Source organism: Gouania willdenowi, chromosome 14 (assembly GCF_900634775.1).
Source record: "Gouania willdenowi chromosome 14, fGouWil2.1, whole genome shotgun sequence".
NCBI lineage: Eukaryota > Metazoa > Chordata > Actinopteri > Blenniiformes > Gobiesocidae > Gouania > Gouania willdenowi.
In genome coordinates this window covers 24,927,735-24,954,922 of record NC_041057.1, presented here as the reverse complement: position 1 = coordinate 24,954,922, position 27,188 = coordinate 24,927,735, and the positions used below count along the sequence as shown (strand labels likewise).

Below are 27,188 nucleotides of genomic sequence, written 5' to 3'. Positions count from 1 at the left end.
GGGCCACCAACCCAATGTTGAGAACACTTAATTTTTCTCTTAAAAGTGTCTAGACCCAGTGAAGGTGTTTTATGGTCTTGCACGCTAAGTGCTGGTGGAACAAGAAGAAAATGGTTGGAGGGTTTTGAGGTATATTTTCCGATGATAAAATATAAATCAAAAATCAGAGGGACGTTGGCCCTCTCCCTTCCCTTTTTTTTTTTTTTTTTTTTTTTTACATAAGAATGCATTTGGATTCTTAAAACCATATGATAAATATCATTGGAAAATCACTTATCTGATCATTTTGGATGTGTCTCCGTTTTCCTCTCTCTTGTGTCCGCCTGCCTTTGTGCCCTCCAGCCTCCTCGACCTCCTCCTCCTCAGCCATAAAGGTCAAAGCCAGGGTCAACTGTACGCTCCCTTTGGAAATTTGAAGATCTGTCCCCACTTTCGCAGTTGGATTGGAAGTCTCTGTAGTCTCTGGAATAGATATTATGTTAGAACATTCACAATATGTCATATTGTCACGTGTCTATTTCAACCTATTTCCCCTTTGCTTCCAGTTATAGTCATGGACAATACTTCCCTTTAATTCTCATCCTTCATCATAAGAAGCAGTGACCAGGCATGACGGCTGTAGGAGGCAGGATCGGAGTCGAAAAGGTGGTGGCATTTTCTGTTAGGAAACACTCAGAAACAGAAAGAGAGGAAAACATTAAGACTTAAATGAATAATTTAAAATATCTCTTTTCTTTAGTTGGATTTGATTCATCTCCTTTGAGTATACAGCCAGCGACCTGTATATTGGAAAAAAACAACACAATAACAATAACTAAGACGAAGACATAGACAAGTGTACACAACAACGAGTATACACATACAACAACAAAAACATGGACACTGAACATGAACAGTAAGGTCAGTCAAGGTCAAAGCCAGTCATTCCACTGAAAGTGATATTATATATTGAAAATGTCGTTTGGTGTTTTTAAACACCCAGAAAAATAACCTTTAAAACCTGGTCAAATTTTTAGAAGGTCCAAGGCCTAAAACCATAATTCTATTAACAAGCAGCAGTGAGATCTGAATACCCCACTCTATGATTGGCAAAAACAGGGAGAAGATCTAGTGCATCAAAACCCAGGAGGAAAAGAAGGTGAAACAGAGGAACATGTGTAGTCAAACAGCCATTCATCGGTCAATCACTCAATGACACGTCCACGGCACATTCGCACTCAACGCGGTTCTCTCAGGCATACGTGACGTGTCATCATTCAGTCATTCATGCACCGCACACGTCCATGCCTCAATTTTCACGTCCATGCATTCACAAGGTTTTGCTGCATAGTGTCTAAGTAGAATATAGGCCTCATCTAACCCACCAGCGGCGATAGCCAGTCCACCTCCTCTCTCGGGGTCAATGAGCTCTTATTGTCCCCCCATGCTTGGCAACCTTTTAGCGTTAATTAATTGCTTTTCAATGGTATCATCTGATTAATAAGAGGTACGCTCCTTTTTACTTCCGCCTTGGCGGAGTCTACACTTAGATTATTGCCCATGGTAGTACTGACAGTCTGCTAGCTGCTGATCAGGCAGAAATGGCACAGCCGTGCACTAATAATCAAACTCAACCCCGGTCCGCAACCGGGGGAAACTCAACCGCTGTCCGTCTCCAGAAATTTAAGAAAAACTCTGAATCAGCAGGAACCCAACCGCCACCCCTAAAGAATGAGGGGCTTGGGAATAACTCAACCTCGGTCCCCTACCGAGGGAAAACTCAGTAGGGGTTTCTTAAAACCATATGATAAATATCATTGGAAAATCACTTATCTGATCAGCCGTCCGTCTCCAGAAAGTTAAGAAAAACCTCAGAATCAGCAGGAAACTCATCCGCCACCCCTAAAGAATGAGGGGCTTGGGAATAACTCAACCTTGGTCCCCTACCGAGGGAAAATTTCGCACAACTGCCAGGACTTTTTGGGCACCTCTAAAATTATTCAACATTGAACGGAGCACGCAACCTCTAATAACCCTCACTCTAAGGGAACGTAGATATTTGTTCAGAACGGTATTCGGTTACCAAGCATGTATCAAATCAGGTGGACCACTATCCCCCAAAGAGCGCTTCCCCTAGCAAGGTTTATCCTTTTTCTGCACATTAAACCAGGACTTCTTGTTTGAAAAGTAATTGCCTATGTACTCATAGCAACTAATGGGACAGTTTTCTCAGGAAAAATTTGGTACCCCCTCCGCTGTCCAGTGGCTTCGGGCCGGCAAGACAGTCCGACGCGGTAAGGAGGAGGCGCGCAAAATGAAAACGATGAATGTTGAACTAGGCTATCTGTCGCAAGCAGCTTCAAAAAGGGTAAGGTACAGATTGTTTACGAGGGTATCGGTCAGAAATGTCAAAATGTAAACTTGGTTGAGGCTGCAGTCCTCAATCTCTGTCTCAATTTTCCTGAAATTGAGTAAAAACAAAAGAGTAAAAGAAGAATCGTTCAGAAATAACAAAGGAGAAAAACGTGTGAGCTCAAAAAAATCATGGCCAATAAAAGAATAAAAAAATTAAAACTTCAGCTCCAAAAGCTGAGGCAACAGAGGGCTCTTTCTTCAACGGATGTAACCCTATCTTGCATTGTGGGGGGGGTCTCCCCTCAACAAAAAAATAAAAGGAAAGAAAAGCAAACAAAAACAAACCTATCAGTAACATTATTTTCTTCCCTTTTGTTTTTTTTTTTTTTTTTTTCTCATAAAGGCACAAGCAGTGTAAATAAATGAGGAACATAATGAATAAAAGCAAAGATAAATGATGGGCACACATGGTCTCATGTGGCAAACAGAAGGGTTCTGTGTGAAGTTATGGTGGTCCTGTGTTTCAGCTCATAGTTATGAACGTGAGTGTGTGACTGTATGTCTGGTCTGTCTGCTTAGAGCACACCTTCTTTTAAGTGTATCTCAAAGCGTGTGAGAGAATAAATGAAAACAAAATAATCTAGCGTACAGTCAGAAAATAGAGGGGTTAGTATTGTCCTATCGAAGGAGAAGCTTGTTGGCTATTTGCTAGTTGTCCCCCCATTCCAAAGTTCAAGGCTAAAGTGATATAGCACTACCACCAAAGGCTGTGGTGGACTTCTTCTGGCTTGGTATCCTCGTGCCTTTTGAAACAGTGTCTTTTTTGGTGAAGATGTTCCAGCAGACGTGTGATCCGTCTGCAGTTGCTGCCCATCATTCAGGCAGTAATCGTGGCATTTAACCCGCAACTCATTGGTGGGGGAGTGTCCAACCAACTCCGACGCCCACAGGTTCTCAGTCTTTGATGATGGGGCAGGATGTGTTAATCCCAGCATTGGCATGCGGCCCATTCCATAGACGATGAAGAGTTGACTTGGGACTGAGCGAGTTATTTCATTGCAGCATTGCTTTGCTGAATGGGAAAGTTGAGTCCTTTGATAGTCGATTTCCTTCTGAAGCTTGTTCCTTTGTATGATGTTGACATTTCATTAGCATAAGGGTTGGAGGTGATTTCATTCATTAAGAGCTTTCAATGAAGATGTCGTTTCTTCAGGGACAACCGCAAAGCCAACAGAAACTAACAATAAAATAATAAAAAATGATAATGATAACAGTAATATTAAAACAAAATAACATGAAATACTGTATTCATCTGTGTGTGTGTTTGAGTGTGTGTTGCTCATAGTCATTTTAGAGTGGACCCCAGATATATCAAACATGAAATCAAATAAAATTTAAAATAAAAATAAAAATAGTGTCTGTGTTTGTGTGGGGCTCTCTCTCTCTGTGTGTGTGTGTGTGTGTGTGTGTGTGTGGGTGTCTCTCTCTCTCTCTCTCTCTGTGTGTGTGTGGGTGTGGCTCTGTCTCCGTTTGTGTGTGTGGTTGTGCTTCCCCGTGCCACACATACGTTCGGCTGAGAGAAGAAAAAAAAACAAAAACCCAAAACGCACAGAAAACACAGCAACTGACTCTCGTCCAAAATGAAAGCATTAAAGCCAAACAACCAAAGGGAGAAATCTGATTCCATTCACACGTTTAAACAAAATAAAAAAAAGTAAAACTCACCGAAAGCATGATCCGAGTTCACATCATACCAAGATTGTATATGCGGATGCATTTATTATTTGTTTATTGGATTCTTCATCTGTTTGATTCCCATTATTAGTGTGTTACTCCCTGTAGTCTTCACTACAGGTTTACATTTAGGGTTGGGGTTTTAATCTTTTTTGATATCGGTACAGAGGTGAACTCAGTACATGGTACCGGGGTGTTTTGGAAACTTTGGTTGCCTGTCTATCCTATGGTCAGGACCTCACAGGCTGTCCGTGGAGGTGCCTGAACAAAACCAAAGTAAATAATGACCAGCCGTACTAGATGCCTGAACAAAAATATCGAAGCCCGAAGAAAAATATAGGGAACTTATAATATTAAAAAGCAAAGAACTTCAACCATTTGACCCTCTCTCATGGCAGTCTATTCACTGCGTCAAAACACAGAACAGCTGAAGGAGGAGAGAACCTCCAGAATGATGAAAATCAATACATTGCTCGACTGGTTGCCTTTCTATCAACACAGAGCAAAGATATATATATATATATATAAAGGCAGCTTTACCTTAATAGTCCGAATTGGTGTTTGAGTGTCAACCGATAGTTCGTGGTCCAGTCTCTGTCCGAGGGGCAGACCACCGTGGGGCAGCTTTGGGGTTTTAAGTGCGTCCACTGGTCCACGGCAGAAGCCCCCCAGAGTAGAAGATGGATCCTGTTCGTGATCGCCAATTTGTCACGGCAAATTTGCGGTTGACCTCATTTGGAGACATGATTTATTGCTCTGGTTGAGTGATGGAGTCCAGGCGAGGCATTGATGATTTTATAAAAAAGATTTATTATAAAACTAAGTAAAAAAGAGTACAAAGACGGACAAAATTAGTGACCGCCCGGGCAGACGTCCGATGATTGAGTGGCACACAGTTCTAACTCATCACGTATATTCCCCCTCAGTCCCCCTCCCTCCTCCCCCCAGGAGATAAAGAGGACAGGGTGGAGGTGATAGAAGAGGGAGAAAAGAGACAGTTTCTTCTTTGGGTCAAAACAACCAGTTCTCTGGTATCTCCTGATTGTCGTGAGTGTTGGAGGTGTGTGCGTATATGGTGTTTGTGTGTATGAATGGATGTGTATGGGGTGTGTATGTGTGACTATGTGAGTGTGTGTACGCATGTGACTGTGTACTCAGAGGGTGCCTGTGCGTCTCGACCTTGTGAGATTTCAGTATTGTTTTGGGAAGACATCATGTGCTTTTGAAGAGGTGGCCTGACCCAGAGCTAGAAGCAAAGTTGAAGACATGAGAATAACACAATGGAAAGTTACAACCCAAGGCTTAAGGATTAAAATATATGAGTAAATATATTATTAAGCATAACTAATAATTTTGCCATAACAACTCTATCAAATGCTTTTTCTGCGTTGAGTGACAAGATTGTTTTCTTTTTAGAGTTCTGTGCCATGTTGATCAAATGAAACAGTCTTCTCACATTGATTTTTTTAATATACTTTATTGATCTCACAATGGAGAAATTCACTAACCATCCCTGGGGAACAGTTGGCAGCCATTTTGCAGCACCTGGGGAGCTGTTCGGGGTTAAGGGACTTGCTCAACATCCCACAGTGATTACAAGGCCAGCGTCCTTAACCACTAGGCCACCACTCCCTCTGTGGAGTGTCTGTTTTTAATGAATCCTGTCTGGTACTACCTACTCTAACCTGGAAGTGAGTGCTTTGGAAATTATTTTTATGTCTGTGTTAATAAGTGAAATGGGGGGAGCTCACGTGACCCCTCGACTGAGATGCCAGTGTAGTGTCTAGCTCTGCCTAACAGTCATTTTTTTTCAATAATCCGATATTATACAACAAATACTTTGACGTCCATCTCATCATGAGTACTTCCTCAACCAAAGGCACTCAGAAATGGGAGGCTGAACAGTCGCCTATAAAGAAAAAATTCAAAGAATCTGCCATCTCGAAGGAAGAACTGGATGCAGCCATTGCTAACGGCATTAAGCTAGCACTCGAAGAACAACGCAGTGTACTGGATTCAGCTGTTGCCTCCGCCATTAGAGATGCTGTGGATTCAATCCTGGTACCAGCTTTACGTGACATGCAAACAGAAATACAAAAGACAGCCGAAGCCATGAATGGCATTACCAATGAACTGCTTCAGTTGGGACATTCATACACGTGTTTTGGGATTGTCAAATCATTTTTGAATTCTAGTCTCATGTTAACTCAGTGTTAGAAGACATACTGGACAATTTTCACATTCCTAATCCTGCATTTTGTCTTCTTTATGATCATTCTGGTGTAACTTTAACACAAATTAAGCTCAAGTTGGTGTTTGCAGGTTTTACCTCTGCTAAAAAAAACTATTTTAAAACATTGGTTTACTCCAGGTATGTGCATGAAATCATTTTGGTCTCAAAGCCTGATCAATATTATCAACCTCGAACATACGACTGCACGTCTTAACAAGGCTCGACCAGCAACTGTTCAAGCATGGAACTCTTTGTCATCCAAGTTCATCTCTTGGACCAGAGACAATGGGTAATCACTGAACTTTATCTGATGAATTTACCTGCCTGCTTTATGTTTTGTGCCAACGGAATCCTGTCAGTATTTACTTTTCTGGATATGTCTGTAACCCCCTCCCCCCTCCCCAATAATTCAATAAAAGTTTTGATCACAAAAAAAAGTGAAATGGGACGGTAGCTTGAGGATAACATGGGGTTTTTGTCTGGTTTAAGTAATAATTTAATGTTCGCTGTATTCATGTGACCTCCTACATAACCTTTATCTTTAATCTCTGTTATTACTACTACAGCTTTGACCAGAAATGTTTTAGGAATTCGGCAGGGAACCCATCTGGACCAGGTGCTTTGCCTGTCGACATGCCATCCCAAAGCATTTTGTAGTTCTTGTAAGGTTAATGATGAGTCTAAGGTGGTTTTCTGGCCTATGGTGAGCCGTGGTAGGTTTAAATTATTGAGGAAGGTTTCAATATCTTCAGGGTCAGGGTTTCATTTAGATGAGTATAGGTTTTGATGATAATCATGAAAAATCTTAATAATGTCCTGAGGTAAGTTTAACATTTGACCTGAAATGTCAGAAATTACTGCTATAAAGGAATTGGAATTTTCTTTGTTGTGAGTTTTTGTATCGCAATTGTTGCAAAATACAATCAGTTTTTTTAGATGAGATGATATCCAAATTAAGTTTTGTATTTTTGAGTTTTTTGAATAAAAGTTCAAATGGGTTAGAAGCGTAATCTTCCGTAAGTTTCATAATTTTTTCTTCAATCATTTTTTCTGCTATCTGTTCTTGTTTTTTTCATATAGGAAGAGTATGATATGATCTTCCCTCTGATGACAGCCTTGCCACTTTCCCAGAGTAAGGCCGGTGACACTTCAGCTCGACAATCACACACTGTTTCAGTTTGGACCATGGAGCGAAAGAGAGATAGGAACTAATCACTGATAAAAAGCCCAGTAAACCTCTGGAAAACAGTCACCAGGAATAAATAGTTGTTCCATGGTAAGTATAGTAGCTCTAACAACTGGTAAAATGATAAACTGGTGATATTACAGCCTGTGAATGCAGTATGTTGTGGGCTGGGTCACTGTCGCACACACTCCCACACACACTTTGGTCAAACCCATACAGTCTTAAGTCACCCTGTGACACCCTCGCCCTCTGATGGGTTCTCGTCCCTGGAACACCACACATACAAGGGTTAGTCCAAATACCTTTGGGGACGTACCCCCAAGTTAGCCCTTTGGGACCTTCTTGGATCTGGTGGGGGTACAGGCCTATCTTCACCCCCCTCCTAGAGGTAACAAGAGTCCCCACATTGTTGCAGATGGCCCATTTGCGTTGCATTATATCAGTCTTAGCACTTTGTAGATGTACAAGCGGATTGTTGTCAGTAACAACAGAAAATGTAGCACCCCAAAGGTAGTCTTTAAATTTCTCTGCTACTGCCCATTTCATGGCGAGAAGCTCAAGTTTGAACGAGCTATAATTTGCATTGTTGTGCTCTGCTGGATGTAGGCTTCTGCTAGCGTATGCAATGACACGTTCCACACCCCCTTGCTCTTGGGCCAGTACAGCCCCAAGTCCCGTGTTACTAGCATCGGTGTAAAGAATGAATGGTGAGGTATAATCTGCATAAGCTAAAATGGGGGCCTGCAAAAGTTCTTTTTTTAGCTGCTGAAAGGCTGTCGTACATTGTTCGGTCCACTCCACAGAAGGGGACCACTGCCCCCTCTGGTGACTGGTGCCTATCAAGAGTCCATTGAGGGGCTTAGCGATCTTAGCAAAAATGTATAAATTGCCTACAGTACCCCACAAACCCGAGAAACGAACGGACTTGCCAGACAGCAGTGGGGGTTGCCAATCAGCATCAGCTGCCACTTTTTCTGGGTTGGGTGAAACTCCTTGGCTGCTGACTACATGCCCTAGAAACTTCACCTGCTTCTGGAATAGCTGGCACTTCTCAGGGCGGAGTTTAAGGCAGTAGCGGCGCAGGGACTGGAAGACTGAATCCAGGTGCTGATGATGTTCTGCAAAGTTTCTGGAAAAAACAACCACATCATCAAGATAAACCATTGCTAACTCTGATAACTGATCTCCCAAGCACCTCTGCATTAGCCTTTGAAAGGTTGCAGGTGCATTACACGACCCAAACGGTATCCTTTCAAATTAAAATAAACCAAACAGGATAGTGAATGCTGTTTTCTCTCTATCCTTTTCCTCTACCTCAACCTGCCAATAACCACTGGCTAAATCTAATGTGGAATACCACTCTGCTTTAGTCAGTCTGGTTAGAGAGTCCTCAATTCTAGGCAGTGGGTAGGCATCTGTGTGTTACACTATTCAGCTTGCGATAGTCTACACAAAATCGCCACAATACGTTGTTCTTCTGAACAAGGACAATGGGGGTTGCCCAAGGGCTGCATTCATATTCAACTCACATCCTGTGCATTTCTTCTAATCCTCCTTGAGATGGTTCTGCTCCTTCATTGGAGTCCAGCTGTGTTTAATTAAACTGATTGGGAAAGGCACACACCTGTCTATATGAGACCTTACAGCTCACAGTGCACATCAGAGCAAATAAAGAATCTTGATGCCGAAGGAACTGCCCAAGGAGCTCAGAGATAGAATTATGGCAATGCACAGAACCTGACCAAGGTTACAAAATAATTTCTGCAGCACTCAAGGTTCCTAAGAGCACAGTGGCCTCCATAATCCTAAAATGGAAGGAGTTTGGGATGATCAGAACTCTTCCTAGACCTGGCAGTCCAGTCAAACTGAGCAATCGTGAGAGAAGAACCTTTGTGAGAGAGGTAAAGAAGAACCCAAAGATCACTGTGCCTGAGCTCCAGAGATGCAGTAGGGAGATGGGAAAAAGTTCCACAAAGTCAACAATCACTGCAGCACTCCACCAGTCGGGGCTTTATGGCAGAGTGGCCCGATGGATGCCTGTCCTCAGTGCAAGACATATGAAAGCCCGCATAGAGTTTGCCAAAAAATTCCCAGACTTTTTGGCGTTAATTTTAAAGGCTCAAACATACTCGGACATACATCGTTCCAGCCGACTCTGCGTGGAGTGCACCAGGCTAATTATCTACAAAGCTCAGATTTTACTGCCGCCCGGAAGTTGTGCGCTTACATGGTGTCACACAAAACACTGCTCGGCATGTATCGACCCGCATTAAATGTAACACCAAACTGTATTCGAAGTGGAGATGGTGCGAATGCAGCTGGCATTCCCCCAATATATACACTGATTTCAAGGTTTGACTTCTTCGTGAAATGCCGGGAGACGGAGTGTAATGTTCCCATTGAGGTAAGTCATATATGATACTAGCAAAATCCAACAATGTTTGTAATTTATGTGTTACCTGTATGCACGGCCATTTGGAGATACACAAATGTAAACATTAGATAGATGGGAATTGAACTGCACATCAAAGGAATCTTTTTACGAAAAACTCTTAAAAAAATGCACAAACACTACTACATGAGCTTGTGATTGATTTATGTCCGGGTTGCTGATGTAACTTAAAACCACGTTATGAGTTTGTTTTTGTTATAGTCGCCAAAAAGCTGGGTTTGTCTCAGCATCGTTTATCCTACACAAATATGTTTCACATTTAATTACACATCGTGATTTATGAATGGGGCGCACAGTGGCTTAGTGGTTAGCACGTCCGCCTCACAGCAAGAAGGTCCTGGGTGGACTTGGGTCCTTTCTGTATGGAGTTTGCATGTTCTCCCCGTGCTGCGTGGGTTTCCTCCGGGTACTCCGGCTTCCCCAAAAACATGACTGTAAGGTTGATTGGAGTCTCTAAATTGCCCATAGGTGTGAATGAGAGAGTGAATGGTTGTCTGTGGCGCCCTGTCCAGGGTGTACCCCCGCCCAGAGCCCTATGAGAGCCGGAGATTGGCACCGGCAGAACCCCGCGACCCTGTTAAACGGGAATAAGCGGGTATGAAGATGGATGGATATACAAATGTACTGTGTACTTGTAACTAATTAGTATGTTGTTTTTTGGTATTTGACGGTAGTTCCAGTTTGCCTGCCATCCAATCACCTTTGCCAGCCTGCTTAGACTCCTCTATGAACCAGTCAACCCCACAATCCTGCTTTTCACCAGGTTTTGCTGAAATAAGTGATACCTCAGAAAGCTTGCAGACTTACTAGCCATTGTAAATATTGTAATATTAAACCGTTGATGTATAGTGTTATTTTGTGTGTTATGCTTGGGTTGTGTCATGTCTCCCCCATGTGATGATGTGGATGATGGGAAAGGCGGCGTGGAAAAAGGATCTTCATTGAAACGTACTTGCAAAATAATACAAAGTTTATTAACACAAGCAGAATCAAAAGAACAGGGCCGGGATAGGGACCCTGGGAGAACAAAGGAGGTCAAATCATGTTCTCAGGCCAAAAATAGGAGAAAGGCAGAACTCCTGTGAGAGCACGAATGGCCAAAATGTACTCTGAAGAAAACCAGCTGAAAAAGGCATATATGATTTGACGAGAAACCGGAGACCAACGGGTGGAGTCTAAGGCTTTAGCCTTAAGACAAAGAAAGGAAGCAACAGTTGTCCATTATGGTGGTAAGACCCTCACATGTCAATGAACAAAGGCCGGACTTAGATTGTTTATGGCCTGAAGCTACAATTTGAGGAAGAGCAGGAAATGTGAACAGGATGTCCCCAAGGGTCACAAGACAATATCACATGCAAACAGCAGATCTACAGAGACAACTGGCTGTGGTTAGGTCACAGTTGAAGGCCTATACTGAACTTTTAAATGAAAAGGTATATAGCATAAATGAATGTCGTGTTAAGCAGTCAATACACCTCAGTTGCGTGGACATTTTTATTAAAATATTGTATTGCAAATTTGCTTAATTCAGTGTTTGAATACATGCATGATCAGAGGTGAAAGTAACTGCTTTCAAGTACCCACATTACTGTAATTGAGTTGTTTTTACGGGTACTTGTACTTTTGAGAATATTTCTAAATTGGTAATTTTACTAAGTACATTTTAAAAGAAATAAAGTCGTTCATTACATTTCTACACTTGTTAAGTGCATTTTTATCTTTATTTTGAAATGATCAATGGACCATGTGAAACCACAAAAAATGAAATGAACAGACAGGCAAATACATCACTACCTCTGTGCATGATGCGTCGACTACAGTGTAGGCAGATGGGTAAAACAGGAGAAATGTATACAAACTGAAAATACACTGTCAACAGATCATTTTTATTTACTGCAAAACAGTGGCAAAACTTTAACATGAATTGACAACAACAAAAGCAAACTTGCTTTTACATAGACTTTAATTTACTATGTTTTACCACTGCGCTGCTGGACGTTCAATCTGCCTCTTCTAATGGTGGCAGTTTAACACAGCAGAAGACCTTCAGGGAAAGAAAAGAAGTTCTACAGATTGTTCCGAACAGCATATGCTGTTTTGCCAGCACTCCTGGTAGCTCCGGATCTTCTGGTCATAGGGACAAAGAGGTCGTCTGCTCCAGCTGTGTCTCCATTCACCTGCAGGGATAGGAAACGAGAACAGAAATTCTATATATAATCTTATAATTCTTTAACAAATTATACCGTAGAAGTTAAGCCATATACTATTTTTACTGTGTGCGCGCGCTAACCTGGCACAATATCTCCTGATGGCAAAATGGCATCAGCGTAGTTTGGTGTGATGTACTGCCGATGGTGATCGGTGTGGGTTAGGCAGCATCCCCTACAAACACATGTGAACTGGTGGTGTTTGTTCCAGACAGATCCTAAGGTGGTGGTTTGTCCAGTGTGCTATTCATGAGTTTGCGACCAAACTCACTGTCGTGGAAGACACCACCATCACTCTTGTCCATAGGCTCCCACATGAGGACTAGGGAGCGAAACCCTTTATAGTTGAAGTAATCACTCCCAGATCTTGGAGGGCAATGTATTTCCCATCCAAGGAACCTGGTAGATGAGATTAGATAGAATTGTTAGTAAGTGATGGATGAAAAAAAATGTTGGTTAATGATATATATATATATATATATATATATATATATATAGTTATAACTAGATAAATAACAAACCTAAAAAGTTAGGATAATCCCAAAGTTGCCAAAAGTCACGAGAAATGACTGTCCACTGATGTCCAGAGGGGAGAGCCACATATTCAGGCTGCATACTTGTCCATATTGCTTAAGAAAGACTTAATGAAAATAATAATCATGATTTCACTGAAAACACATTTACAGTACATCCACATATGTAAATATATGTGAAATATGTTCAATTACTCACCTCGGAAACTATTGCACATATAGTTGATGAGCCCAGTCGATAATGGGCTGCATCACTTTGCTCGGAGCAGCCGGTTGCCAAATCTCTGAGAGCGGCTGCCGTCCTCTTTTCAGCATTGATGGGTGATCAGTGAGTGCTATGGTGGAGAAGGAGTGGAGCTATGTGCTCAACAAGATCGTCAAACTTTTCTTGCGTCATTTGGAAGTACAGAATTGTATCTCCTCGTCCATACTTTGCATGTCTTTCACTAAAATGACGTACTCCCCTTCCTCGTCTCTTAAAGCATTTAATGGACGTACATTCCACCGCCTCTTATTTTTTTGGCTCCTTTGTAAAGCTAGCAACAAGAGCAGTCAGTGTAGGATGCCATGACTGAACATGTAAACAGCGTGCAAACGATTGTGGGAAACTGTAGGATTTTGGGGAAAGGATTCTGGTAAATTTAAGATTTTAAGGAAATTTCACCAGAAACCACTCTGTGACGTTGCTCTCCAAGTCCGCTCGAGTCTGTGAGGTCGGAGGTGCGCGGACAGTTCGCGCTGAGTCTGCTGTACGCGGAGTCCACCTGAGTGTGTTTGAGCCTTAAGCGGTATGTGTGGAGCAAACCAGGCACTGCTCATCACCTGCCCAATACAATCCCAACAGTGAAACATGATGGTGGCAGCATCATGCTATGGGGTGTTTTTCAGCTGTGGGGACAGGACGACTGGTTGCAATTGAAGAAAAGATGAATGCGGCCAAGTACAGAGATATCATGGAAGAAAACCTCTTCCAGAGTGCTCAGGACCTCAGATTGGGCTGAACAATCCAACAAGACAATGACCCTAAGCACACAGCTTAAATAACAAAAGAGTGGCTTTGGAACAACTCTGTGACCATTCTTGACCCAGCCAGAGCCCTGACCTAAACCCAATAGAGCATCATTGGAGAGACCTGAAAATGGCTGTACACCAACATTCACAATCCAACCTGACAGAACTGGAGAGGATCTGCAAAGAAGAATGGCAGAGGATCCCCAAATCCAGGTGTGAAAAACATGTTGCATCATTCCCAAGAAGACTCACTACTGTACTATATATATATATATATATATATATATATACATACATACATACATACATACACACACACACAGTATAAATGACTTGACATGATCTATATATAGGTAAACATATAGATGAATAAATTATTAAGAAAAATGTTCATATTTCTAATTTAGCCGAGACCTTTTTTACTTTAAATAAAACCGTATTTTATATGTAAACTTGTGTTTTATTAGTATTCTGTGTCAATATACTTATAAAATATAAATAACTTTCTCCTACCTTTATCTGCTTTGTGCTACATCTTAAATTTGTACAGCTTTTTTTCTATTTATATACTGTTTATCTAAATATTTGTCAATTTCTAATCACATCATGCATATCCTATGACTTGGTTGGCTTGATAAGACTAGCGAGTGGGTTCACATTTTTTTTCTCCTTCAGATTTACTGAGGAAATCTGACAATGTCATTGATGACTTCATTGGCAGGAAAACCACGAGAATAAACTTGTAAGGCTGGACTGAAGGATGGATGGATAGGAAGAGATTTGTCTAAAAAATATTCACAAATAGATCCACAATTTACACGTTTTGTGATGTATGTGTGTATTTATCATGAAGCATCATGTGTAAATCTTCAATTGTGCGTGTGAATTGTGTAAAGTGTGTTTGTGGATCGACCGGCATGTGCGTTTATTTTTGAGACAAACGTAACGCAACTTTGCTCAGATTCACACACACAGAGCTACTGATCCACGTGTGTGGAAAGCACCATCATCCACTGCAGTGTCACCAAAAATCACTGTAGTCTTCCCTTGTGTCCTGTTAATCAAACCACAACACTTGGTTTGACAAAATTTTAATGGATTTTTACAAGTAAAAATGTTTTTGATGACACTTCTCTTGATTTATGTGATGCTATATTTTATATAACAGAGTAAAAATGTCAGATCTCCGGTGCTCCCGGTTGGCCAAATAAATGACAGTGTAACTTATAACATTTACCACACAGAGAATCAGACACCAATATAACAATAAACTATTCAGACTACACCTCAAGTAACAAATGGGAGGAAATAAAAATAGGACACCTTAAATGGTTTAAATTGATTAAATATATTTTTATTTTAATTTTTTTTTTAATAAAAACCCATTAAAATTGTGATTTTTTTTTTGCCAAACCAAATGTTGTAGTTTGGTCAACCCCTTTGGCGGTTGGACAGAGTTTCATTAGTCTACAGTACATTAGAGTGAATCAGGAGCTCTGTGTGTGTGAATGTGAGCAAAGGTACGTTACGTTTTTGTCTCAAAAATAAATGCATACACTGGTCGATCCACAAACGCACTTTACACAATTTACAAGCACAATTGAAGATTTACACATGATAAATAGTATTAATACACACACATACATGATAAAACATGTACATTTGTGGATCTGTAAAACACATGCACATCGTAGATGTACTGTATATGTGGATTTGAAAAACATTTTGAAAATCTGAAAAACATGTGAAAATCTGAAAAACATGTGAAAATCTAAAAAATGCATGTGAAAATTGTGGATCTATTTGTGAATATTTTTGAGACAAATTTTTTTAGCTTGTGTTGCTTGGTTAGAAAATGACACTATTTTTTACAAAATAGTTTCTTGTGCAATACCTCTGCGAACTGCAATTGTTTAATTTGATGTGTTCATTTCTACAATCTGGAAGTTTTACATCTTTTCACAAAATGTGAATGTCAATAGTAACACATTTTAGTCAGTATTTAAAGCAAAAAGAATATTTGATGAGCCAACACACCCCTATCTATCTATCTTTAATCTGTATCTTGTTAAGATTAAGATTAAATTGGGGCTTTCACCTTTAATTGGCCATGTAATATTGTTACATACATGGAATTTGTCCTCTGCATTTAACTCACCCCTAAGGAGCAGTGGGCAGCCATTTTTGCGGTGCCTGGGGAGCAGTTCGGGGTTAAGGGACTTGCTCAACATCCCACAGTGATGGCCCAGGTGAGGCGTGAACCGGCAACCCTCCAATTACAAGCCCAGCGTCCTTAAAAACTAGGCTACCATTCCCTTGTTTTTGTGCAATGCCTTACTCTAATAATAGCCAATCAAGCCTCCCAGCCAATCAACACTCAGAACACAGCCCGAACTCGGGCCAAGAATCTAAACTTTAGTGTAGAGCAGTGTCGGCTGGCTGCTAGTGCGCCGCCCCACCACTCACCACGTTTAAGACATAAAAAATAATAAAATAATTAATTAATTAAAAATACTACGAGACAAATGTATATCTGTAATTAGATCATCGAAATACATATTATATAGATAATGATGATGTGAGTAAGAGAGGAAATAGGATGATGTCTAGTTCTTTTAGGTTTAAGACAGCAAACTGGATGGGGTGCTGATCAGGGCACAGGAATGAAGAGATGACGTCCTTTTCTCTGTGTTCCAGCTATATTCTATTCCAGCTAACAGGGTCTGGGTATCACTGGATAATCCCCAATTCATCTGTGAACCAAAATAAAAGAATGGTTTTTCCTTCCTCTTCTTTTCAAACAAAAAACAAGAAAACCGTTTTACCATTTTAATTAAAAAACAAAAGAACGAACTAATATTGGACCATTTTTTGATTGTTGTGTGTCCTTTTCTCCTTTTCCTTTTTACAATTGAAAACTGAAAAACAGCAGTTTCCTTTTTCCTAGTTTGTGAGGTTGTCCATACATTTCAGACAGTGAGGCCATTGTCTTAGAGTAGGGAGTTGGACTATTACTATGAGATTCTGCAAGGCAGAGAGCATCTTTTAACTTGAGGTGATCAACTAGAATTTGGTATTTGAACCACTCAGTTGCATCTCTGGGCAAGAGGTTGTTGAGTGCTATCTTGAGGCAGGCAAATTGACGTGAATCATCATCTGTGCAACATAGAATGTCAGGCTTTGGCCCTCTGTATGTCATCTCCACAGAGGGTGGATTGTGGGTATACGGCTCTACATACGCGGAGCGGATTGAAACCCGGCCTCATATGAAGGTAAATATGACACCAGAGGCAGTGGCAGAGGTAGCAGCACGTCAGCTGGAGGAGGTAGAGGCTCGCTCCAAGGAGGAATTGGTACTGCATCAGGCCAGGGCGGAAGATCATCCACTGGTGCTTGAAGATTGTGATTAAGAGTGGATGTTCTCTCAGGAGGATGATGAGGCCAATATTAGGTGGCGTTGTCCTCATAACGAGTCAAATGCCTTGGACCGAGATGTTGAGGCTGAGGCGCTGATCCCAGGGAGAGAGAATTGAAGAGACTCTGCATATCTCGCCTGAGCTGGATGTCCTCCTCTTTCATCTCATGTAGAGCTGACATGACTGCTTTGGAGCTGAGGTTCTGAGGAGCAGGTCTAAGGAGTAAGAGGAATGACTGGAGCAGGAGGTTGGATAGCTGCTCCCTCAATGGAGTGGCCATGGAGTGTGGGAGAGGGAAGATGACGTGGCGGGAGATTCATCAGGAAGTCATCGAGGTGGCGAGGCTGATGGACATCACGGCGAGGACGAGTGTAAGTTATTGTAAAGCTGAAGAAACTGAAGATCCGGCTCGAAGGACCATGTGAAGGAAATGCAGGGAGCCAAGCACACGGTGCCCTTAACGAATCGCAGGGCGTCACCGGCTCATACCCCATGGCTCACGACTTAAGACCCCACACCGGTCTCAAGCGAGTACACCTGCCCATGTTTATTGGTAACATGAGTGATTACTACCGCTGGAAAGCTGAATGGGAGGATCTGCAGCAGTTAGGGAACCCTCATCAATTGGAAAATGTAAAAAGTCTTGTGCTGACTAGCTGTGGTTCTGTTAGTGATGTGTTCAGGCTCCCGGACAACAAGTATGGAAACAAGCCGGAGATAGCCCTGCTGATCTTAAAGTAAGTGCAAAAACTTCCTCCGGTCAGGGGAAACCACTGGGGAAAGACAATTGAACTGATTCAGACTGTAGAGAAGGCCCTACAAGACCTCCAAGTCCTCGATGAGAAAGATGCGGTAAAAAATCGAGTGTTAGTACACTCGATTAAAAGTAAACTTCCAGACTCTAAGAAAAAGGAGTGGCTGACATACATGAAGGACCCTGGAAGTGGGTTCTCCTGTTGACACCACTTTAACACTCTGCTCCAGTACCTGAAAAACCAGAAAGGCATCCTTGAAAGCTTGAACAAGCTGCAGCCCAGCTCAACTGATAATCCAGAGAGATAATGCGTCAGACCAAAGGAGCCTTGATCAAAGCCACCTTGGGAAACACTCAATGAGGCTACCAACCAAGCTTGTGCATCGTGTGTGGAGACAACAAGCATGCAGGCAGGCTTTTTGCCTGTAAAACCTTCAGGAACCTCAACTTGGCGAGCAAGAAAATTCAGCTAAAGAAAGCAGGAGCATGTTTCAGTGCTTGCTTCTTCACGAGGAAGACTGAAGCTGCATGAAAAGATACCTTTGCTCAAGAGACAACTGTGGGAGAGAAGGGTCCTCAAATCATCACTACTTGCTCTAAAAATGCCTATTTTGGCAAAAAGAATCCACTTCATGGTGCAACAAATACATTAAATTCATGTATATAGTTATTTGTGCAAATGATAAAACAAGAGGTAAAACACCAGGCTGTATTTTAGAGGAGTAGCATTTTAATATTAAAACCAGAAACAAATAAAGAAGTAAACCAAAATATACTGTTGTTTTTGGAGCATAAAAGAAATAGCATGTCTGACTTTTTTCTCTGCTTAACATTGCAAAAAAGAAATGAGTTTCAATGCACCTACATTTTGCACCCTTTGATGAAACCTTTTCAATAACCATTTAGGCAGTATATAACAAAATACTTTATATTAGTTCCACGTGAACTAGAAATAAAAGAACATGAAATACAAAGTTGAACTGTCTGTCAAATTAGACTGCAGGACTGTCTAATAACTGGTTTTACAGAGTTAATGATGAAGTGTCAGTGTCTGTCAAATGAGACTGACGAGAACTTTATTACTTATATTTGTACACTTGCCCCATTTTCTACCATCTTGCGCTTCTTCTCGTCTGTTGAGGCTTTAAAGATGTTGGCTCTGTAGTACTGCAGCTCTTTAATGCTTTCCCGAATATCATCCAAGGCTCTGTGGAAAAAAAAAAATTGTAAATAAAAATGGTAAATGGACTTTATTTATATAGCGCTTTATCACCACACTGAAGCAGTCTCAAAGCGCTTTACATATCAGCTCATTCACCCAATCACTCTCACATTCACACACCAGTGGGACAGGACTGCCATGCAAGGCGCTAGTCGACCACTGGGAGCAACTTAGGGTTCATTGCCTTGCCCAAGGACACCTCGACACATGGTCAGGTACTGGGATCGAACCCCCAACCTCTCGATCAGAAGACAACCCACTACCACCTGAACCACAGTCGCCAAATAAATACATAATAATTGGCCTTTACTGTCAAATATGTAATATCCAAAATTTGTTCTCTGCTTTGAACCCCTTCCTGAAGAGCAGTGGGTAGCCATAGTGTAGCACCCGGGGAGCAGTTAGCAATAAGGGACTTGCGCACCGGAGTTCAGCCTCACAGACAAAAAGCTGTAGGATCATTGGGGAACCGCTCTGCATCGTAACAGAGATGGAGGGAACACAGGTGCACGATATGCGCCAGAAGTATGGGATTAAATTATATTTCCTTGTTTGAAATAAAACAAATAAACAGGTGGTGAAACACCTTTGGAACTACAAGTAATTCACAATATTTACTTTCAACTGTTTACAGGTCGGTGGTGATGTGGCTGGGGCCTTCCCGCAGCACCGTGTCTTGCCTAGAGGTATTACGGGTCTCTGAAGATCCTCTCCCTCCGGTGTCTCCTGTATGCCACATCCTCCAGCAGTGCCAGATAAGCCACTGTGCGTCTTAACGCATTGTGAGTGCGTTCCTTTTTATAACAGCTACAGGTGTTGCAGCCAATTGATCAGCAGTTTTGTGCAATGATCATGTGATTTTAATTACAATTAATATTATTCATATATAACTGTATTTGTAGGCACATCACTCACTCCCTGGGGCGTCGGTATAATTTTTTCCTACTTCGTTTTTGCAAATGTTGACAGATGTATCAATTTCACAGAGGTCTTTAATTTCATCCTTCTCCTGTTGGGGTCGGAGTTTCCCATTTCTCAAGATTTTGTGCGTACAGCAGGGTCAGAGCTGCTGTGGAAATGTGCACATTATCTTGCCAAGTTTGTTTTTTTATAAGTCCCAAATGTTGCTTATACAATAATTGGCATACACTTTCTTTTGCACGTACGCAGCATTTATAAATAAGGCCCCAGAGTTGCTTTTTTTGGAACCTCCACAAAGGAGGTACTAAAAAGGCAGCACCAGGTACCAAGGAGGAGTTACTTTTACCCAGTGGAAACGGGAAAAAGGAGAGTGGAGCCGAGCCGATACTGCCAGTAGAAACGCGCCAAAAAGTTTACGGTTTTTAAACATCAGATACCATGTTTTGCAAAAAAAAAAAAACAGTCATTAATACCAGAAAACAAAGGTTTTTGTGATTTTTCTCTGTTTCTTCCATGCTGATCTGTTCCTGGTTCTGCCATGGCATGTAACATTAGAACTGTTTTTGTAGGTGTAGTGCTGTGCATTTTTGGAAGACTGCAGTATATATCCGAACCTGAATGCAAAATACTTTATTTTTTTAACAACCTCCCACTGTAGCATTTTATGTGCTTTATTATTTTTTCCAAAGCTCATATGATTGACCAATTGATGGTATAGGCTACACAACAAATGAGGTTTTACATAAAACTACCTGTGGCTTGCTTTCTTCTGGGGCACAGACTTGTCTTCATCTGGAAACCAGCGCCTGACGAGAACACAGAGAGAATCCTGGAAATCTCCTCAACATTGAACAAAAATAGCACAATAGTATAACCTTGTTTACAGCACTTGTGTTTAAATGCGTGTTCAGCTAATTAGAGTCTTTTTAAATCTAATCTGCTTTTACAAGTTATTTTTTCATTTTTTTCCAAAAACAAACTAAAGTGATGAGGTGGTATCATTGTTTTAAGCAGGTCTTTCTAATAATAATATTCCTGACTCCAGCACCCTCCAACTATGTCAATGATAGGCGATTAGTGTATGTATCTAAATTGCCCGTAGGAGTGAATGTGAGTGGTTGTCTGTCTGTGTGTTGCACTGCGATGGACTGGCACTCTGTCCAGGGTGTACTCCCACCTGACGCCCATTAAGAGCTGGAGATAGGCACCAGCAGACCCCTGTGAACCTGAAAGCAGGAGCAAGCAGGCCTGAAATGGATGTATTAGTGTTTATCAGACACCAAAAAACTTTATTTTACACATACCAGCCAGTGCACACATTTGCTAAATTTAAAAAAAGCTACTGTAAGTGCTTCAAACATCTGGCATCTCTCCAATTAATAATGTCAATAAGTTGAAGGTTGGTTAAAATCTATGGGGGAAGTTAATCCTTTTAGTTAGTGGAACATTGGAGTACTGCTGGAGACTAGTGATGTAACGATTCACTCAACTCCCGATACGATTCGATTCACGATACTGGGTTAACGATACAATTTTCTCACGATTTATTTTACAAAATGGGAATGTTGACAAATGACTGAAAAATATTCCTGTATTTTTTGGGAAAAAATACTATACTATTTTCCTTTTATTTTTCATTGTCAAAAGAATCTCTTGATAAACTATTCAAAATGATGCAATTTAACTAAAAATAAATCTTGAATGAAATAAATAAAGGAATAATACAAATGAAGAAGAAACCTATTAATTTAAATTCTGGTTCTATAGTAAACAATTCAAAACTGCATAATAGTTCTTTTTCTTTTTAAAAGTGCAACTGAAAATGTATTTTGTGCCTTAACAATTGGACTTTTAAAAAAAAAAAGTCATTTTACTGTATTTACGTGATATTTGTTTATACCAGCAGAGGGCGCTGGTAACCCAGTGGTCGGTTGGCATGCAGTTATTCCACCAGTGAAGAAGAGAAGCAATGCTAGCAGACAGAGCTAATAGAAAAACGTGACTTTTACAGATATTCACGTAATATTACAGATATTCTTTCGGTGCTAAAGGAGTAAAGAATCATTTATGAGCATGTTTAACAGTAAATGGCGGCCAGAAAGAAAATAGTAGCAGATTCCGCCCGTCACGTCCGCTTCTGGAAGGATTAATATATAGCGCCCTCTGCTGTTTAAAAAAAGTACTGCGATTCAATTTTCAGAGCATCGATGTGAACCGTGGTACCTATGAATCGATTTTTAACTGCCTTACGATTAATCGTTACATCCCTACTGGAGACTATACTTTTTTTTTTTTTTTTTTTTAAATCAGATAAAGCCATAGTGTAGGCCTCATACATCAATAGGTCAAAGATCATTTTCTCATGAAAAAAAGTAGGAAAAAAGCTATTCTTGGATGCAAGTAGGAGGGCTCTGAAGAAAAATGCAAAGTGAAAAACTTTCCGGATAATGTCGATATGAGTGTTTACAGTGGAGATCAAAACAAACTTTAAAGCACATTGACATCTGGAACAAGGCTGAATGTTTTACATTTAGAAACCATTAAAGATGGACTAAAAACATGAACAAAACTACCCAAAACTGACAGAGGCCTATAGAATACCTTGACAATAACACATTTGGATACAAGTTCACAAATACTGACCTGCTGAGCTCCTTGAGGGTGCTGACATCGATGATTCTGTAGTGAAGGTGGTGCATGAACTGCGGCATGTATTTGTCCAGGAACCTTTTGTCTGCATGCACAGAGTTACCTAGAACAAGCAAAGGGAATACTTGTTAAATTTGTTTGGGTGTAAGAATGTGGCATTGAGATAAACAATGTTCGCGTTTGTGGGTCACTTCATAATTTTTTAAAATCCTGAATATGCCAACCAACAATTTTTTTACCTTGATTCTATTTTTCCCCAAAATGGTGATATACGATATAAACCTTAATATTTAATATAGATATGGGTTTTGGTCCACATCGCCCGGCCATACTTAGCGTTACCTATTTTTTTAAAAGAGAAAAAAGGTATGTAACTAGGCCTGGTTCCTCTAAATCGGAGCAGTTTTCTAGCTCTTCTACTTAATTTCAACATTTTAAACATTTCCCTCTCTCTTGTAGTCTATGCTTTCCTTTCTCCTCTTTCTCTCTTTGTCTCTGGACATTTGCTGACAATGGAGCCAAAGGTTGATTGATGTGTTTCAACCAGCTGGAATACGTTGGCGGAAATGCTGTGATTACATTATATTACAAAATATTATTAAAATCTCAGTATTAAAAAATTCAAGAAGAAGAATCAGGGCTTTATTTATTGTCACATGTTTTTACACATATACAAAATTTCTTCTCTGCATTTAACCCACCCCTGAGGAGCAGTGGGCAGCCACGGTGTTAAGGGACTTGCTCAACATCCCACAGTGTTGGCCTGGGTGAGCCTCAAAATTACAAGCCCGCTGTCCTTAACGACTAGGCCACCACTCCCCTTAACTATCGGTATAAATAATAATTGTACTTGTTCCAGCGTATATGCCACACAACACAAGTTAAATGAAATATAACTGCTTTATAATAGTTTGGTCCACGTTAGGGATGCTCGGTTAACCAATGACAAAAACTTAAACTCCACCCCACCCCTACACTTAACGGTTATTACTTGTTAATGAGCATTGGTTATCGGTTATGACATTTTTTTTTAAATGAGAATCCCTAGTCCACATAGCACAGACAGACACACTCAGGACTCACCCTCTATTAAGAATTATTTATATTAACAGGAAACACTGCACCTAAGAAATTAAAACGTTTGAGAAAGTACAGTTAAAATTAGTTATTTTCTCTTCCTCTAAAGCAGACTGCAGTTGACACATGAACACAATGCTGCAACAAACAATCCAGCCACTAACAGTTAATAACAACCAAGTCCAACCTATATGTAAATAATATTTAATGTATACCATGGAAAGAAAATTTTAATCAAAATCATTTTCTATTCATATAAATTGTATTTTCAAATCAGTAAATTGCCTGTTAGCAGAAATGGTCTGTTATGTGTTTGCCCAGTGATAGACTGCGAACTGCCCAGGGTACGCGCGCCTGCGTTATTAAACAGGAATTAGTGTGTAGAAAGATGACTGAATGGAATTGCGTTGAGGACCATGTGGCATTGTCCCTATATAAAAATTGAAAATGGAAATGAATCAATCCTTTGCAATATTAGGTAGGACAGTACATGTATCAGTCATTATACAGTATATATATCACTTAAACAACAAAACTCACCAGCAAGAGGACACTTCCCAGGCGGCGTGTGCTGTCTGACAAATGACAGGAACTCGTACTCTGCTTGTTCCAGTTTTATTTTACTGTCTCGTACAGCCTGTGTCAGTCCTGACTGGGGAAACAATTACACCAGCAGTCTATACCATGCCTACAATCCAGTTAACTCTTAAAACATCTGCCATTACAATGTAATGTAATTCATTGTAATTGTTAAATGATACTTAAAGCCGCTATCCGGAGTTTCTGAGAAATGTCTCAATATCTCGCCCTAAACAGCCTCACTTCCTCCAACTGCCTCTCCCAATCTACCAGAAGCCACGCCTGTACTTTTCTGCACGCGCATAGCGGAACATAACAAGGTTGCATCGGGTCCCATTGCTATACAGTAGGTCTATGGGTCAGGTAAGAGCCAGAATCATATTTACTTGTTTTATGTTAAGACAGGTGGCCTTGTTTCGGTGCACAGTTACGCATTCACTTCGAAACCTATTGGCTGGGCACATTCAACGATTGTTTCCATTTGTATAGGGGTCTATCGGACGAAGGAGGGACTTATTTACATTAATGTATACGAGTGACCACCAGCAGTAGACCATAGTAAAAGGCAAGTTAGGTTTTTTTTCCCTTTTCAAAAGAACCATACATAAACATAGATTTCTCAGAAACTCTGGATATCGGCTTTAATTAAAAACTTATAACAATAATAAATAAATAAATAAATAAATAAATAATTGAATGCATTACCGTGGAGCAAATGGGTGGAAATCTAAATGTCAAATTAGGAAAAAAAATTAAAACATATGTTGGTTAAAAAACTTTGATATAAAGCACACCTACTCCCCCGGTCGTCTGTTGTGCCCCCCCGGAACCTAAACCTGCCCGCCAAGTCCGACCGCTTGCAGTCAGCCCTGACGGCGCGCTCCTACAAGGCTGCGGCACTCTCGGCCAGAGCACTCAACGTGTTGTTGCTGCTCATGGCATACAAGGCGGAGCTGTGCAATGACCTTGGGTCAACTCCGAAACCGACTAGGTGGGAGATGTTGGTGGTCACCGACATGTGCCTCTGGGTCCAGTGCTGTGCGGTCCAGGCCATGGGGAGAGCAATGAGGTTCATGGACCTCCAGGAACAGGCCCGCTGGCTCAACCTGGCGAACTTGTTGGAGAACGAGAGATGCAACATCCTCAACATGCACATCATCCCAGAGGGCCTCTATGCAGAGCTGCTGCGGGGCCAAGAAAAAAGATGATGAGGCTCTCTTCCCAGGAAATCCGCCATTCTGTCTCCACCTGCTCGCCGCGAGGCGTTCCTGGCTGCTCAGGGTGCACAGTTCAAGACCCCCAAGTTGTCTGCGCCCCGGCCCGCTCAACCGTCAGGTCACAGTTCATTCGGCTGGCCCAGGAAGCCATCGGCCTTGGCTACGACCCTGCCGGCTCTGCCTGAGCAACACAACCAAGCCAGGAAGAAGAAGAGGGCAGCCTAAAGCGCTCCTCTCATCTGACGCACCTGACGTCCCCCCAAGCGCCCGCCTCCCCGGCTCAGTCTGAAGGCTGCCGGTGGGGAAGGACATTTTTCCATGGAGGTTCCAGCAGTTGCCCCAAGAACGCACCCACACTCACGTTCTCCACCAAAAGGCGAATAGCTGAGGCCGAGCAGGGGATGGTGGGGTCTTAAATAAAGGAGCAATTCCTGTCATTTCTCCCACACTTTGTCAGAACGGCTTTCACTCCAGGTATTGTTCTGGTCCCCAAATGAGGGGGTGGTAGGGGGGGACTGGGATTCACCCTATCATCACCAGGGTGAGGGAGCAGGGGCACACTGATTATGGTGGCCCTGCATTGGCCTGCTATGCAATGGTTAGAGGAGATTTACTGACTTTCCCCTGGCAACTCCCGTTGTGGAGGGACTTACTGTCACAAGCGGGGGGCCCAATCTTAGCACTATGGGCGGCAGTAGCTCAGTCCGTAGAGACATGGTTTGGAAACCGGAGGGTGGCCAGTTCAAGTCCCAATGCGGACCAAAATACGGAAGTTGTTCTGGTCGAGCACTGTCGAGGTGCTCTTGAGCAAGGCACCAAACCCCAACACTGCTCTGGTGCGGTCCCTTCATTGTAAAAGTAGCCCCACTCTGACATCTCTCCAGTCTTCCAGGGACAATGACCCAAAGCACACTTCAAAAAGCACCCAGAAATAGCTTAAGACAAAGCATTGGAGAGTTCTAAAGTGGCCAGCAATGAGTCCAGATCTAAATCCCATCGAACACCTGTGGAGATATCGCAAAACACCAGTTGGGAGAAGGCACCCTTCAAATCTAAGGGACCTGGAGCAGTTGGCAAAAGAAGAGTGGTCCAAAATCCAGTAGAGAGGTGTAAGAAACTCATCGATGGTTATATATATATATATATTGATTTCAGCTATTTCTTCCATAGGGTGTGCTACCAAATATTAAGTTGAGGGTGCCAATAATTTTGTCCAGTCCAATTTTGGAGTTCTGTGTAAAATGATATCAGATTTGGCTTTTTTCTCTATTTATTTTGTTTGCATTGGAACAACACAAAAAAGCAAACGTGAAGACTAATGCATTTGTAATTTTAACAATTTTCTGGGAAAAGTGGTGCATTATCTGACAGAAGTGCAGGGGTGCCAATATTTTTGGCCATGACTGTACTTTTATTTGTATTATTTTGCATGGATGCTAATATTTATGTTTGGATATGATACAGATACAGTAATTAATCTCAATTTCCAGTTCATTCCAATAAATAATTCCCATGAAAGGTTTCAATTTCTGAATATTCTCAAAGTTCTGAAGCTATACTGTGAAATTTACCAGAAACCTTCTGTCCTTTTGCAACCCCACACATCACTCAATCACTTCCAGGAGACAATGCATGATTTGTGGGCATCAGAAAGTCGCTGTTA

At 41.4% G+C, this 27,188-nt stretch overlaps 1 protein-coding gene and 1 long non-coding RNA gene across 3 annotated transcripts in view; both read right to left on the bottom strand.

Annotated features, from left to right (window-relative positions):
- Window positions 1-10,855: 10,855 nt before the first annotated feature.
- LOC114475872 (uncharacterized) lies at window positions 10,856-15,179 on the bottom strand. The gene is made up of 3 exons (XR_003675513.1): window positions 12,668-15,179; window positions 12,230-12,545; window positions 10,856-12,116 (listed from the first exon to the last, which is right to left on the bottom strand). It is a non-coding gene; the product is annotated as an uncharacterized LOC114475872 (long non-coding RNA).
- A 3,413-nt stretch (window positions 15,180-18,592) lies between these two features.
- Window positions 18,593-27,188, bottom strand: part of smfn (small fragment nuclease) — a 29,817-nt gene continuing 21,221 nt past the window's right edge. The window contains exons 4-8 of one of the 2 annotated variants that reach the window (XR_003675547.1): window positions 24,270-24,381; window positions 22,647-22,755; window positions 21,181-21,251; window positions 20,756-20,809; window positions 18,986-19,067 (exon numbers count right to left, since the gene is read on the bottom strand). Coding sequence is in view for 1 of the 2 variants with exons in the window: in XM_028467595.1 (XP_028323396.1) it covers window positions 18,944-19,067; window positions 20,756-20,809; window positions 22,647-22,755; window positions 24,270-24,381 (399 nt within the window). In the remaining variant the exon portion in view is untranslated. Of the gene's footprint in view, window positions 19,068-20,755; window positions 20,810-21,180; window positions 21,252-22,646; window positions 22,756-24,269; window positions 24,382-27,188 lie in introns of both variants that reach the window. The other variant, XM_028467595.1, reaches the window with a different exon arrangement.